At 42.1% G+C, this 16,908-nt stretch overlaps 1 protein-coding gene across 1 annotated transcript in view; it reads left to right on the top strand.

Moving 5' to 3' along the window:
- Pappa (pappalysin 1) overlaps positions 1-16,908 on the top strand; it is a 231,629-nt gene that overhangs the window by 34,917 nt on the left and 179,804 nt on the right. The window contains exon 2 of the mRNA XM_038334912.1: positions 1,070-2,132. Coding sequence (XP_038190840.1) covers positions 1,070-2,132 — 1,063 coding nt within the window. The remainder of the gene's footprint in view (positions 1-1,069; positions 2,133-16,908) is intronic.

Genomic DNA, 16,908 nt, shown 5'->3' with positions numbered 1-16,908 from the left:
GAGCAGCTTATTGGAGTTTCTAGATCTCTCAAGAGGGATGTCTGCCTTTAAATGTCCTTACAAACCAACTAAAATTTTGATACCTACCTCCAACTCCCCTTGGTAGATGAAGAAATCCAAATCCTTGGCAGTATGAGTGTTGGGGGTTTTACGCAACTTGTATACAAGACAGCTAATTCCAAGAGCTAGGATCCACTTACCAACCAACTGGCCTCATACCCATCTTTTCCCTTTTCTTAGTTTCCATGTTCACCATTGCTTAAATGAGAAAAAATTACTGCCATGGATTTATATGTGTTCAATAAGCTATTGCATATAAAGACCTTACCATGATGCCTTGCCTGTGGTACAGACTTAGACTTTATATCTGATTGCAGATAAAAAGTCCACACACTTATGTGTGAACACACACATACTCACACACATTTTAGAGAGGAGAGTGTTAGATAAAGAACACTTGGTTTCTAAGTGATTTTGAATAAGCCCCTGTCATCTGTTCTCCATTTCAGCTTCCTCACTGTTGATAGAGTTGAAGAAGTTAGAGGCTGTGATCTTTGCGGGGGAGGTGTTGGTTTTAATTTTTAATTGGTGCAATACTCATTCTTCTAATAGAAGCTTTCTGGTATACTCCATATTCAATAAAAAGGAGTAAAACTTTATGAGTTCACTTGCCATGAGTTACTGACAAATCCTACTCCCTTTCCCTGTTAGTTCCTCTAGCCCTTACTGAATTGTCCTTGGGGTAGTCAAGGATACCAGAGAGTACATTAGTAACAACCAGGGTCCCATAGAGCTTTTTGGTGGCTCACATCTTTAATCCCAGCACTCAGGAGGCAGAGGCAGGTGTATGAGGTCAGCCTGTGGTCTACAAGAGCTAGTTCTAGGACAGGTTCCAAAGCTACAGAGAAACCCTGTCTCAAAAAACAAAACAAACAAACCAAAAAAGAAAAACCAAAACAAACAGCTGTTCTAGAATATTCTGATGTAAATTTTATCAGAAAAAAAATAACCTAACGAGCATCTATTTCTGTGCTTTATTTATTAATCTTTCTTTTTTGGGACCACATAGGACTGTATGACAAATGTTCTTATACCTCACGTGACCGAGGATGGGTCGTGGGCATTCATACCATCAGTGATCAAGGCAACAGAGACCCACGCTACTTTTTCTCCTTGAAGACAGACCGAGCCAGAAAACTGACCACCATTGATGCCCATCGCAGCTACCTGCCAGGCCAGTGGGTATACCTAGCTGCTACCTACGATGGGCGACAGATGAAGCTCTATTTGAATGGTGCCCAGGTGGCAACCTCTGGGGAACAAGTAGGTGGCATATTCAGCCCACTGACCCAGAAGTGTAAAGTGCTCATGTTGGGAGGCAGTGCTCAAAATCACAACTTCAGGGGCTACATCGAGAACTTCTGCCTATGGAAGGTAGCCAGAACACAGAGAGAGGTACTGTCTGACATGGAAAGCCATGGCCTTCACACCCCGCTACCTCAGCTCCTCCTCCAGGAGAACTGGGACAATGTGAAGCGCACTTGGTCCCCCATGAAGGATGGTAACATCCCCCGCATGGAATTCAGCAATGCCCACAGCTTCCTGTTGGACACTAGTTTAGAGCCCCCTCTTTGTGGGCAGACGCTATGTGACAACACAGAAGTCATCTCCAGTTACAACCAGCTCCCAAGTTTCCGTCGCCCTAAGGTGGTACGCTATCGTGTGGTCAATATCTACGACGATGACCATAAGAACCCAACGGTGAGCCCGCAGCAGATTGACTTTCAACACCAGGAGCTGGCTGAGGCCTTCCAGCACTACAACATCTCCTGGGAGCTGGAGGTGCTGGACATAAACAGCTCCTCTCTGCGTCATCGCCTCATCCTCGCCAACTGTGACATCAGCAAGATTGGGGATGAAAAATGCGACCCCGAATGCAACCATACACTGACCGGCCATGATGGCGGGGACTGCCGCCATCTGCGCTACCCGGCATTCTTGAAGAAGCAGCAGAACGGCGTGTGTGACATGGACTGTAACTATGAAAGGTTTAATTTCGATGGTGGAGAGTGCTGTGACCCAGACATCACTGATGTCACTAAGACATGCTTTGATCCCGACTCTCCACACAGGTAAGATGTCCTGTTAAAGAACTGATTGTTACGTTTGTATCTTATAGATAAGACACCTAGGTTTCCTTGGAGTTTGTGACAGTATTCCAGTTCAGACAACAGGCTTGTGACCAAGACAAGTCTAATACTAAGGTTACTCAGGGGACTATGTGCATGCATAGTCCTTTACAAGACTACTTACTGAACATGAAGAAGGCCACAAAGCCCTGTCCTCTCAAAGAGCTCAGGTTTAAACTGGGACCATGCACTGCAAGTGAACAACTGTTGTACTGTATGTGGTCATGTTGATGAGCTCTGTTCCCACCAATCCAGTAGCTTCACACCATAAGCTGCTATTAGAATTTAACACAGTTAAAAGTAAACAGAACTACTTTTGTTTATTTTGTATTTTTATTTTTTATTCTATTCTTACATTTTTGTTTATTACTTTTACTTTATTTGTAAATACATAAAACCAGCGGCACCTGATGATTCAAGCCTATAATCTCAACAGTTTAAGAGATAGAAACAGGAAGATGTTATGATTCGGTTACAGAATGAGTTCAGGGCCAGCCTAGACAAATGTGAGAGATGTTATCTAAAAATAAAAAAGGGGGTGGGTTTATAGCTTGCTAGTACAAAGTCTAGGTTCAATCTTTAGCAACACACACACACACACATAGATGCACATGGAAATAAAACTGTAAAAGTCAATTCCTTTGTTAATCAGTTGCTACATGGGGTTTGTGGCTGTTGTGCTGGAGAAAATGATACAGAAATCTTCCAGTGTCTGGGCTTTCTGTGGGTAGTGAGCTGGTAAATGGGAGGTCAGTAAGGAATAGATGCCTTGGGTTCAGATCCCAGCTCTACCATTTCCTTACTCTGTGACCTCTTAGAGTTTCATTCTGCGTCTGTGACATGAGAGTGATGGCTTGTGGAGTTTGCAGAGGCTAGAGAGAAGGCATAGAAGACACTGTCTTTCCTTCAGGGGCCAGCACATTACTAGCTCTCAAGAAAAGCATATTTATCTAAGGAAAAGGGCTCGGTATTCAGGGAGTACTACTCAAAGCATGTGCCTGGAACCTTGACTGGATCCTGATGAGTTCTTTGGGACAGGTGGAATTTCACAGAGGCCTTCCAAAGCAGGCAGAACGGGAAGCACAACTGAGGAATTCCAGAAATCTAGCGTGCAATTTGACAGCTATGGGCAATAAATATGCACTGTACTTAGTATTCTTGCAAAAAAGACACCCAAAAAGGCAGCTCTGTGAGTTAATGGCCATGTTTGTTATTTTCTCTATGGTAACCTCTTTTCTATGTGCTTATATCCCATCACAACATGGTTTCAACCTTGAATATATAAAATAATAATTACTTTAACAACAAGAAGAAGAAGAATAGAAGGTTTTGGAGAGATGGTTTGATGGATAAGCGTGCTTGTTTTGAAAACAGGATGACTTGAGTTCAAATCTCCAGCACTCATGCAGATGGCACACACAGTCACACATGCCTGCAATCCCTTCCTCGGAGGGCAGAGACATGCAAATTCAGGGAGCTCGCTAGCCAGTAAGCTAGTGAAATGGTAAGCTTCTGGTTCAGTGAGAGACACTGTGTCTAAAAACAAGATGGAGGGTGATGGAGTAAAAGGTTAGATATTAGCCTGTTGTCTGAGTGTGAATACACACACACACACACACACACACACACACACACAAAGTGTGTGTATACAAAGGATAGGTATAATTTTAACTCGACCAGAGATTGGACTGGGGAAGAAACAAAGGCATTTCAGGAAGAGGTAATTTTATTATTCCTTAGAATCAGGAAGAAAGGAGATCTGCCACCCAAGACATTTGAGTCTACCCTGGGTGTACTATATATTATATACTGGGTATATATAGGTATGACTATAACCTGCAATCCCAACATGCAAAACGTAACCAGAGGGTAACTTTTGTTTCATGTGGGACTTCCACTCTGAAGTCAGGGAAAGCGTCAACAACCACTTTCCTGTTTTAGGGAAAGTTTCCTATTCTGTCCAACATACATGACCCTGGCCATGCTGATGGTTTCGGCACATTGGCCAACCTCTGCGGGTTTTCTCTTCATACTTCTCTGTGTCTCTCAAAAGAGCAAGGACCTCCCTTGCATAGGAAAAATACCTATCTTCAGAGAAATGAGGATTCTGGCAGGAGAATGTCCTGCCTGGAAGTAGCTCAGAGAGCATGGCAGCTCAGCCTGCTGGTACAGGAGGGACTTCTGGACTCTCCCTTGCTACGGTCTTGTGCTGCATACAGGGGGAGATTTAGTGGAAGGCTAGTTTGTTCTGGTCAATTTTGCTCACATTTGAGGCCTGGAAGAACTTGGCAAAGGAGATAAGATGAGATTAGCATGTTCATTTGAGTTATGGGAAATCGTGGCCTTTAGAGAGTGCAGTATGCCTGATTCAGTAAAGTCATTAAGCAAATGAAAAATGCAGGTCCTCTGTGATCAGCAAAGAGTGTGCAACTAAATCAGCCTTACATGAAATACCTACGTAGAGTCGGTAGAAAGTAGAGTATACAGCTGAAAGTCATCCACAGGTTGATTCAGCTAACCATTCTCTGAGTCATGTCACAAATCTATGTTTAGCATCTGCCAGGGGATGAGACAACAAGTTCCCCAATCTTGTTTTATGTAAAAAAGATCCAGATTCAGAAAGATGAAGCGGCACAATTAAAGTCATCCTGCTTGTGTGTGGAAGGCTTGGGCTCAAACCTGAACTTTTTAATTCTAAAACTATTGAGTGGAACTATCTTTAAATCTGAGGAACAATTAGGTAACATTGAAGGACAGGGGTTATAGGCAGGGTAGTGTTTCAAAACTTCGTGAGAAGTCTGGTGATAATAATTGAGTCAGAACCAAAGCCAAATGGCCTTTACAGAGTCCCATGCTGGATACAGGGACCACATGGCCTTGGGTTCCAGATATTTCAAAAGCCAACAGGCAACACTGGCAGATTCCAAAGGCTTCCTCTTTTCTCATCGCAAGACTGAGTGTTCCAAATGACTGTGCGTGGCATGTGCCAGCAGTGTGACCACTCGAGCCAGGGTCTGCTTGTTTGCTGCCTGAGAAAACTGTGTGCACAGGCTGAGCCCCACCAGGCCCTGTGTCATCAGGACTAAACTGGGGTTATTGGGTTCAGGCTGAATCAGCTGCCCTGTGTGCTATGGAAGGTTTCAGAGAAATACTCACTTTGTGATTTTGAACAAGAGAGAGAGAAGAGGGAGGGAAGGAACAAAGAAAAAGGGGAGAAGGGTAAAGGGACAAAAGCAGGCAGGAGACTGGAGCAGAAGTCAGGAAATGCAGGCTGGTGTTGCTTAGGTGAGTTTTGAGAAAGAACTATCTAAAAATAAAAAAAAATCATCCAGGATATCTCTCTCTCTCTCCCTCCTCCTTTCCCTCCCTCCCTCTCTCCCTGTCTCTCTCATACTCTTCTCCTTCTCCTCTCCCTTTTTCTCTTTCCATCTGTCTTTATTTCCATATGTCTGTTATTGCTGTTTTTCTTTCTCATTATTTTAAAAATTAAATTTATTTCTCTCTCTCTCTCTCTCTCTCTCTCTCTCTCTCTCTCACACACACACACACACACACACACACACACACACAAACACACGATATGGGCATGTGATTATGAAGTCCAGAAGAGGGCATCAAATACTCTCTGACTAGAACTGTGGATAGCTGTAAATCATCTCCCATGGATGCTAGGAACTGAACCCAGATCATCTCTGAGAACAGCCACTCTTAACTGCTAAACCATCTTTCTTCCTCTTTAGGTTATCATTCTCTAATTATTTCTTTGAAAAATTCATATTTCATACAATGTATTTTAAACATAATCTCTACCCATTAATCCCCTTAACTTCTCTCAGATCCATCTGCCACTCTCTTGACAACTTTCTGTCCTTTACTTTTTAACCCACAATTTGTCCTGGCCATGGGTTTGCTACCATTCACTGGAATATGGTTGTATGGTTGATCTAACAAGAGTCACGCCCTTAAAGAAAACTGGCTCCCCCCCCCCCCTGCCAAATTTAATCAACTGCTAATGGCTCCTGAGCTAGGGGTGTCAGCTCATGTCCCCCTACCCCATACACATGCAGACCGCCATAGCTACTGAGTTCATGAATGCAGTAGTCCTATCATGGGCAGAAGACAATTTCACTCTGGTCTTCCTGGACTTGTGGCTACTAAGATCTTCTTCTTTTGTATGATGATTCTTGAACCTTTGGGAGGGAGTGCAAAATAGATCTCTCATTTATGACTGAGCCCTCTACAGACAATTATTTGTACTCTGGCCAATTATTGATTACTATAATTAATCCCTTCCAATGCACAAAGAAACTTCTTACTGAAGTTCTAGAGCTGCATAAATCTAAGGGTAGAGAGATGTAGATTTTAGGACAGTTTGATACTATTACCATTTAGCAAAATAGTACTTGTAATTTGATCCCAATAGCCTATATGTTCCACAGTCCTGAGATTTTGGCCAGGGTTATAGTACTAGTCTTTCATTTTATCCTGTAGAATGGGCCATTGCACATTCTGTCCTTGTAACCTTCTTGGCATTCTCCCAACAGTCTGGGGATAAAAAGTAATAGAATAGTGAGTTTGTAAGTGATTTGGATGGTCCCTTTCTGTTTCTATGGTTGCACCAAAGTAAGTAATCAGGGGAGTATTGACATTGTGTTTTCTCATAAGATACAATGATAATAATAATGAAAGCCTAAGGATGCTGTAACATAAAGCTGGGATAGTGAGTGCTGAATAGCTCTGTAATGTAAGCAATGTAAGATACTTGGCCTTGAGGAAAGCATGTTTATGTGGTCTGAACAACAGGACCATGATACCTGTACTTAAAATTCTAAATAGACCTACCTGTTCCAAAGGGAGTAGACAGTCTATGTGATTTTTGAAGCCATGGTGGGACAGAACGATACCAGAAGGGGTTTGAAAATGAGATGGTGTCATCTCCAGTTGGCATGGTCTTTCTAGTGAAGTTCTAACCTACAGGGGAATAGATTTCCCATCAGCACAGGTAAGTTGGCACTGATAACCATGTTCAGGCTAAGGTTACAACCTTGACAGAGAAGGTAACCTTTCTAGCCTTGGAGTAAATCTTGGATAGTCCAACATTTTCCTGATTTTGTGTTTTAAGTCATGTTAGAAACAACATGGGAACTATTTCTCTGTGGTCTCACAGTAATTTGTTGCATGTATCTGCTTTTGTCTGCCTCCTTGTTATTCAGCAGTTAAAGATGTTCCTCACTATTGAAGGCCCTCAATGGAAAGTCATATACAAACAATCCATACAGTATGTGGACTACAAATACAGAAAATTATTCTGTGTAGGAAAAATGAGGCAGATACCTGGAAGAAGCATGATTTCACCAAGCATCCAGGACTAGTCATACTCTAGAGAGGTGACAGCCAGGGTCCTGGTAGAAAACAGATGGTACATGCAAACAGAATAATTAAGGAGGTTTGAAGGAGGGGTGAAGTTGAAGCAACAACTACTTACAATGCTGTGTGTGTAATTAAGAAAACAAACAACCTTATCTCTTCACTACAGGGTTATCAAACATGGACAGAAATTTTCACCATTTACCTATAGGGATAAGATGGACGGGCAGTGTGGTACCTAAAAACTATGGCTGGATGGAAAGGGTTTCCCACCCCTGGCTGTGACTTTAGAAAAAGAAAGATCTCCTGTGGTTTTGAGAAATTAGAGAAATCTTCATGATGTGGCATGAACAAAAAAAGTTGAAGTGTGGGCAGACTTAGCCATGACAGAAAAGACCTCGTTGGGACAGATTGTGTGGGTAGAGCTACTTAAGCTAACATGGGAAGACAAGTCAGAGAGTAGAAAAAGCTAAGTCTAGTTGGGACACATGCATGGAGACACACAATTTGTTCCTTGATGTGCATCTCCAAAAATCAGCATGACTTAGGATCAAATAAAAATTCAAAGGAAACACATTATGTCCTTGGCTGGCCAGTTTCTTAGCTATGAAATCTTAGGCCAGTCTTCTAAACTCTGAATCTCCATTTTCATATCTACTGAGAGAAATATCTGAAGGCACAAATCACATATTTTATGTGGCCATGGGGGTCACATAAAAGGAGAATCACGGAGTGTCCTAAAGAGTTAACCAGCTTGCAGATGAAAAAATGGCATTGCGCTCTCTCTCTCTCTCTCTCTCTCTCTCCCTCTCTCTCTCTCTCTCTCTCTCTCTCTCTCTCTCTCTCTCTCTCTCTCTCTCTCTCTCTCTCTCTCTCTCTGTAACTTCGTTCATTCCTTTCCAGTAATCCTGTAAGAGAAATTGCCTTGGAATCTTATAATCAGAATATCAGGGTTTATTTAATGTGACTAATATTCATTACAACAATACCAGGGGTCAGGGCTGGTGTAGTGGAGAAAAAATATGCATTTTGGAGAGTGACCAGGGTTTGAATCTTGGCTCCACTCTGCACTAGCTGTCTGTCCTTGGCTCATTGTTCAGTAAGAATTGTGGGTTTCTCATCTGTTAAAATTGGGTGATAACAACTATACTGTGGCATGTCAAAAAATATAAATAAAGTCCCTGGTGTGAAACACTTGGTTTCAAGTGTGATACACGGTAGGTATTAGAGATGTTCTCCCCATTGCTTCCTTGTACACATAGACACCCCTGCCCTCATGACAGCTCTTATTTCGGGGAGACTGCATTCTTACAGGCTCATAACAAAGAGGGAAACAGACTGCAGTATACAAACTGAACATATTTACCCAGACTACTTTCATTCCTAAGATGCTTTCTTTTAAGGACCAGCCACAGATCTTGTGCTGTTATATAAAGGTCACATGACTTATACCAAGCTTATTGAGTTTGTACAGTAGTGTATTTGACAATTATCCCAAATGTCTAGCTGTGTTAGAAGATATATTGCCTCAAAACCATCCCATGCTGTGCTGGCAGTGGTCGTAAGGAGGCACATGCTAGTTTGGTGGAAGATGCTAGATGTTTTGACCATGCTTGCTTTAATGTTGAAACACAATGAACACAGTGGTGTGTCTGGTCCAATTCTCTCTACTTTAATTTGGGGCTTTCTTCAAGTTTTTCTACTGAGTAAGGTTAACCTTCAGTCGGTTTCCATCTCTGAACACTGTGTGACATTTTAGTCATTGGAAGCAGAATGCAGGAGAAACTGGTATCAGCAGCGTCTAGAAGGCTCCAAAACATGTGGCTAGCAGGGAGCTCCAAAGAGTGAGGTATGCAAAACCGCACAGTTCCCCACTTCAAGTGTGGGAGACCGAGCACATTTAGAGTGTACTTCCATCAAGCCATTTAGAACAGTCATACTTAGTTCTGTGTTTCTGCTTCCTCCAGGGCATCAATGATGGAAGTGACAGTCTGCTTCACCGGGTGGTTTAGATTTGATGGGGTGCCTGGAGTAGCAGCTGACATGAGCACTACAAAGAACAATGATTTTGCAACTGTTGTTTGGGGACATCCCTCCCTTGGGAAGTCTTCTGATGTCTTCCCTTCAAACTCCAGTCTCACCTGCTTCACAATGCTGAGCCCTCATTCTAGAATTTCAAGGCTAGCATAAGAGTCAGAGACTTTTGAACCCATTACCACTGCCCTTTGATTTTAGCTGCTATGAGTTCCATATCTTTTAGAGTTTTTCTTTAAATTCTAAAAGCCCTATGTATACTAAAATACTAGTGCATTTCTCTTCTGGAGAGATAAGCAGCATGCCACACTATGATTGCACACTTCTGACAGAGACAATAGGCATGTGTGTGGCCCAGGTCCACTGAATATTATGGAGTAAAGGACCTGGAGGACAGAAAGGTGTCCTTCTGTTCCTCACGTAGTCATTACCATTCCCTTAAGCTGCCTCCTTGCCATAGGTAGCCCATCCTTGGAAGCTTCCCAATTTACAAGGATCTGAGGGGCTTCTTCTCTCACCCCTTTCATAGATTCAGTGTGCGTTCACATTTCTAATTCCCTGGACAGACAGGTCTACTGGATGCCCTTTTGAAGGCCTCACTACACTAGGAGACGATTGGGGATTTTCCATCCTAACTTTGGCACACTCAGCACTCATTTCCCTTTCTTGATCCACTGGTGACACTGACAGCTCATGACAGCCTCAGAACTTGGTCAAATTCCCTTCCAGTTAGGAAATATAGCCAATGAGGCTGTGAGGGAAGGGTAAACCTACAGAGAACAGTGCATTTCATTTTAGTGGGCACTTTCCTAAATGGATCTCAACTCAGCTTGCTCCCTTAAACTCAGCACTGGTTATTCCTGCCACCTTAGAGGGAAGCTCCACACCTCCGCTCTTGCTTTCTATAAACACCAAAGTAGTGAACTAATGTGTAAGCAGAGACTTTCTCCTTGCAGAGTTGTTTGCGCAAGTGGCACAATGAGCCTTCTCATTTCCCCTTCACCCTCTGCTACTCTGTCTCTTTTCCGAGTTCTAGGTGGGTTTAGTGGTCTGGTGGTAAAACAACGGGGAGAACACTGTCTCCATTTTACGTTTCTGATGTTTGTGATTCCAGCCTTTTGTGAGTTCAGAAGGCCAACCACAGCCCTTAGCCTTGAGCTTGACTCCCTACTACTGAACTATTTTTATGGCCATAGAGGGCACTGGTGACTGTAACACTGCAGAAGCACAAAGTGTTTCAGCGTCTTACTGAGGTGGAAGACCTACACAAGCAAAGACTTTTCCCAAGAAGATCCCTGTAGAAAGACAGTTTGCCTGTGGTTTGGCCATGCACAAAGAAGGAGGAAAGGAGATTCTTCTAGTAGCACAGTGGCCATCATAAAGTTGGACACACTTCTTCACTCTTACTTATAATTCTTTGTGTGTAAAACAGAAAACTTGAAGATCTACTCTTAGTTAGATCAAAACGTTCTCAAATCAGCTTTTGCAATTCTGGTTCCTAATGACAAAGCTGTTTAGGATAGGACATAAACCAAGGGTACAAATGTAGGATTTGATGTCTTTAAAGGTAACGATCAGGTCACACATGGACATTGATGCAATTAGAAAAGTAAGAGCGAGATCCTGCTTTCAAAGGATTTCTCAGCTCCTGTGTCTCATTCAATGCATTGTGTTTAGCACTCCAGTGAAGGAGTCACGCTAGATGACATGCGGAGACCCTGTGAACGTCCCTTGGCCGCCGACAGTGACACCTGGGAAGTGGGCAAGCCTTCCACCTCTTTCTCCTCCAAGTCCTAAATGTAGCATCCTCATTCCAAAAATTAATTTAAATTTAATGATATTTTCAAGCAGCTTGACATCATGTTTCCTATATCCTTTCCCTAAATTGAGCTCTATGGTCACATGACCCTGTGAAAGCCATCTCTGCTTTCATCCCAGGAAAGACAAAATCTGGAGAAGTTATTAGGTTTGTTAAAGGTCACTCAGAGAGATCTACACCTACTGTTGTAATTTTATTGTTTTAACTTAAAATACATTTGTTATTTGCCTAGGATTATGTGATTCATATGGAACCATGGTCCAGAATAAATTCCAGATGCTGCCATATTGACAACTGTTGGTGATGATGTAATTCTTGGTTTATCCTTCCTAAATTCGGTGTTATTTAGCTAGTCTTTCCATCTGCTGTGTGGCAAACATGGCTAAAACTAGAGCCAAAGTCTACAGTCTCTGAACAACCTCTTGTACCTAAAACATCATGGCTACTACAACTTGTGAAACACATGGGATTTGTCTTTTTTTAATTGTTTTTCAATGAGAAAGACAAACCCTAGGGCTTTAGTGAGCTATGCATATTTCTTTCATTGTGGGCAACTGTACAATTTATCAGTTGTGGTTTGAATTCTACAGGAAGGAAACTAGATGGTGGGAAGAGAAAGCTGTGGGTCTAGAGCTCCATGGTTTTGTTGTGAAAGCAGTAGTTTGACACAAATTGTCATATTCCTATAATGGCTCTTCTAAAACATATTATTATGTTGCAAGGTATTATGTTCTCTTATGTAGCCAGGGATACCTCATGACTTATGGGCTGCTCTGAAATCCACTAACCTCTAAGCTCCTGGGACTAACAAAGGTACTATTCTCTAGCAATAAATAAAGATTAGGGAGAGGACTGTTTGTCTGTGTGTGCAGGAGCATTTCCCTCCTGTGAGCAGTGTTGAGCCATGGATATACAACACTTCACAGTGCACAAAGCCTGCTGACATGAACCTATTCATGTTGAAAGTCCCTGTTAGTAACTATCTATGTGGATTAGTGCTGATATGAGGAAGAACTGGTGCTGAAAGAGCACAGGGTGGCTTCCAAAATGGTGGGGACAGGCCTGGGTCCTGAGGTGTGCTTCACATTAATCAAATACGTGGAGCTGGACTGGTTAAGAACCAGATGTTCTTGCCTCTGTCGTCTACCCAATGCTTTCTAAAGACCATTTTCAAAAAGCCAAATGAGAAAAATAGCAGCTGTGTAGTTCTAAATGAAATGCATTCATCATCAAGTAGTCGTTTACACTAATTCTTATTACCCAGGTATCTTTTATGAAAGACATAATTACTGACATCTTCCCCCTTTTTGAATGCTTTCTTTTCCTCATGAAGATTATAAATCTCTACTTAATTTGATCTCATTTAAAAATAATCCAAAATTCTGATTAATCCCCGGCTGCCCCCTACCCAAGACTAAATACAACACGTCCTGTAATCCAAATATTCACACCTATCCCATTGCACCCATCCTGGATTCATCATGACACCTACAAGTGAAAGGACCTAGGAAAACTGTTGATACCTCACCTGATCATAGTTTCTTCACAGGAATGAAGGGGATAACCATACTTAGACTTCCATTTTTTTAAATGTCAAAAGGATATATTTTTGAAAGTATATCAACAGGATTAGTAGGAAGGAAACCCCTTAAGTGGTATTATCTCACTATGTTGTTTTTGTTACTATTATTATCATCATCTAATTATTTCACTTCATTCATAAAATCTCTAGCTTTTTATAGTAATTGTTTCTTTCCCCCTATTTTTATGACCAGTTTATCCATAGTATAAAATGTATCTCAATGAATGTTGTTGATAGATGATAGTGGGAGCAAAAGAATGAATGATGGAGAGAGAAGAAGAAAGTTGGAAAAGAAAGAATGAAGGCAGACAGACAGGAAAGAAGGGAGGAAATTGGGGAGTTAATGAAAGAATGTGATGTTCAATGAATGAATGAAAGAACAACCAGTTTTTCAATTATCTTTGTTGCTGTTATATTTTTCTTGGGGTCAAACTTTCATATTAAAGCTATTATTTCAGAAAGCAAACATTCAAGACTCCAAGGACTTAATATACCCTCCAAGAACTGCTTGTGTGTGTCTTTTGTTAAAGAAGCAAGGGAAACTTACGCATTTATAATGGTGAAGCCAAACAGGAAAATAAATTCCAGATCATTAGGGACCTTGAAATAAAATACAAAATTCAGGTTTTAGAACCGGTCACAGCTTGGAGAAAGTCTGTTGTTTAGAACAAGAATATGGACGCAATAAACATTCTGAGGTTTATCTTGCTTTGATGACTTGCCTCACACAGCTTTGATCTTTATTTCTGATAATCATTTTCAAATGGTCTGGAGTGTTGTGAAAGTGAAGTCATGGTTGATGAATCCATGGGGCTCCTTGGAGATGGCAAGCTGCATTTGGAGTTGGGAACAGGACAGTGATGGGACAGGGCCTTGTTTTGTGAGCTGGAGAAGCAGGGTGACCCACAGTGGGAGGAGGAAGGACACACACACTGCCCTTAGTGATGGAAGCCGGGGTCAGTGATGGAATACAAGCCCAATAGGCTATGGGAGCTGAGCAAGTTCAAAGGAGAACCACTATCTTTGAGCCTTTTCATGAGGAGGTTGGTGTTCTAGGTACTTTCTGATGGACCATCGTTCTGAATTTTAGATGCTCCTTTCTATGCCGGATTTTGTAGCATCCATTTTACAGGTGAGGAAATTGAGAGTCAGAGAGTGAGTCACATGTTCAAGGTCAGAAAGGCAGTTCACAGAAGAAGAATTCAAATTCCTCTGTCTCTGTCTTAAAATAGCCATCTGCTACCTTTTCTTTTAACCCAAAAAGAACTGTTTTTAGCTTGGCCCACTCTCAGCTCAGACAAATGCTCCACAAATTGAGGTCACCAGCACATGTCCAGCGCCATCCTCTGTGACCAGACTGCGCCCATCAAAGGCCCAGGGAGCAACCCAGGAGAATAAGGCTTTCACTTGTGCACAGAGGAAGTCAGCTGAAAGGCAACCTGCTTTAGTATCTGAATAGAAATCAGAGCACATGAGATTTGACCTGGGCTTCCTGTGAGCCATACCTCTGATCCTTCTTCTCTCAAATGGGTAAATAGTGCAACTAGGGTTCTGAGTTTCTAGTACCCAAAGAGCTCGGTCTTTCCTAGACCTTTTCCCATGACTTCATGGAAGGGGTTTGTTGTTTGGCGTTTTGAATGTGGTTCCCCTTTTGCTTGTCTTTCAATAAAACGGGCCCTGACAGCTCGCTCATTCATATTATTACAGAGTTGTACCATCTCAGGCCAGTGCGTTTAGGAAATTTGTTGTTGGCACTAAGCAGCAAGTGAGATGCATAAAGAAAATATTCTAATGACAGTTGAGTTGAGAGAGCTTTGATCTCCCTCCAGGACTGCACTCATGGCTTTGAAATGTAGTTCTGGCAAAAGGCTAAAGTCTGGGTGCCTTGGCAATCAGAGCTGGGCCCCCCGAAACAGACATTCCAGGGACCCACAACCTTCACTGTGGAATCCAGGTGCACGAGATGTGCAGGAGGAAAAGAAACACAGACAGTGCTGCTGAGAAATAGCTTGTGGGGCGGGGACGTAGTCTTAACAGGGGCATTGTAGTATACATTACCATTTCCAAAACTTGGTTGCTTGTGTTATTGTGAGGTTTGGGCAAAGATGGAGGATGTGGCAGGAGTGGGGGCCACACTGTGATTGTGGTCAAAAATGCTTGAGGACACTTCAATATTTTCTGCCTTGCTCTCATTTTGTGTAATGTAAGGTTATGAAAATGTTTTCAATCAAAACTACATGGTTCTCAACTTGTTCCAGAAAGCATTTCTTAAATGCAAAGATTCCATAACTTTTTCCTTTGAAATACATGCCTACTTCTTGTGCATTTCATTTTTAGTAGGCTGTAAGCTGGACAGCAGCAATCTAGTTCACAAGCCCATTGGCCAGACACAGACCTTAAGCTACAGAGCAGGCCGCAGATAGTGTGTAGTGAGATGAGATGCGGCTAAATATCCATGCACCATTTGCATGCAGGTATCCCGATTAGGAAGCTGGAGGACTACCATCCCTTGGCATGGTAAGTTTGCTAAGCTATACACAGTTGAAGAAAATAGTTTCTCACCAACAGAAAGATGCTGAAATCAAGATCAGATGTACATAAGCCAAGAAAGCCAGATCCATGGCTTGGTCCTTCTCTTTCTTGGTGAGATGTGAGCACAGGCAAATCATCTCACTTCATTGGGCCCTATTCTTGGTCACTCAGGTTTGATGCTATCTGACTCAAAAGACAAGTGCCCAATAACTTCAAATGAGTGATACCTCCTTGTGGGTTTTTGAGAAAGTTTTCAAGAGCCATGGAAATTATGATTTGGGACATAACTATTTGAATCCTCAGTCTAATGAATGAGATTGGTTCTCGCGGTATGAGTAAAACACAAAACAGAATGCTAAAGATTAGGAAAACAATTAGATCAGTATCCTCATTTTCAACTACTGGTAATGATGAACTTAGACTGTTGGTCACAACAGTAACTAATGTAGTGGGGGTAGCCAACACTAACCAATAAGTGCCTTGTGGGTTTAGTATAGTGCCCCGTGAGTATGGAGCTACGTATATCACCCACTGGGTTGCTAGCGTGCTCAACACCCATGGGAGCTGGTTTCTCTGATCTCTGAAATTCAGTTGGAGGGGATCAGGATTGAGTAGCAGACTTCCCAAGGAGGAAAGATTTTACGTGATTAAAATTCAGGAAGCGATGTTGTGCGACAGAAGCTAACTAAGGAGCAGCTAGAAAACATGCAGGGGGCTCTGGGTAAGGAAACCATGAGGTCCTGTATGGTTGAGGTTGCAAATTGAAAAAGACGTTTAGACAATGGGGAAACAGACAATGGAAGCTGAGACTGAGAGTACTATGCAAAAGGGAACTGTTAGCATCTTTTACTTCAGGAAGGGGAAAGTTGGAGGCTAGGAAAAAGAGAGGAGCTCTACTGTCTGGGTGTGTGTTAGTGTGGTCCTGATCTGCCTCAGAACTAGGAGCTCAGAAAGTTAAAGCAATTTGTTCCCAGACTTAAGTATCTCTGTTTATCTCTGTGTGATATTCGCATGCAAGTTAAGAAACAATGCTTAAAGTTCGATTGATCTTTCTAGGACGCATAAGTTATTTTTTAAATAAATTTCACAGATTTGTAATATATATACAAGGCTAATATGTTAGCTGCTTTCGTTATCACTGTCACCAATATACATGACAAAAACAGCTTATGTGCAAAAAAAAAAAGTCATTGTAGCTCATAGTGTTAGAGAATTGAATCTGTTACTAGGCCTCCCACTGCCTAGACAGAGCATCAGGCACTGTGGACAGGTGGGGGAAAAGAGTTGTTTAGCTCATGGAAAACAGGAAGCAGAGAGAGAGAGAGAGAGAGAGAGAGAGAGAGAGAGAGAGAGAGAGAGAGAGAGAGAGAGAGAGAGAGACTCAA

This window comes from Arvicola amphibius, chromosome 6 (assembly GCF_903992535.2).
Source record: "Arvicola amphibius chromosome 6, mArvAmp1.2, whole genome shotgun sequence".
NCBI lineage: Eukaryota > Metazoa > Chordata > Mammalia > Rodentia > Cricetidae > Arvicola > Arvicola amphibius.
This window is presented reverse-complemented; position numbering and strand designations above follow the sequence as displayed.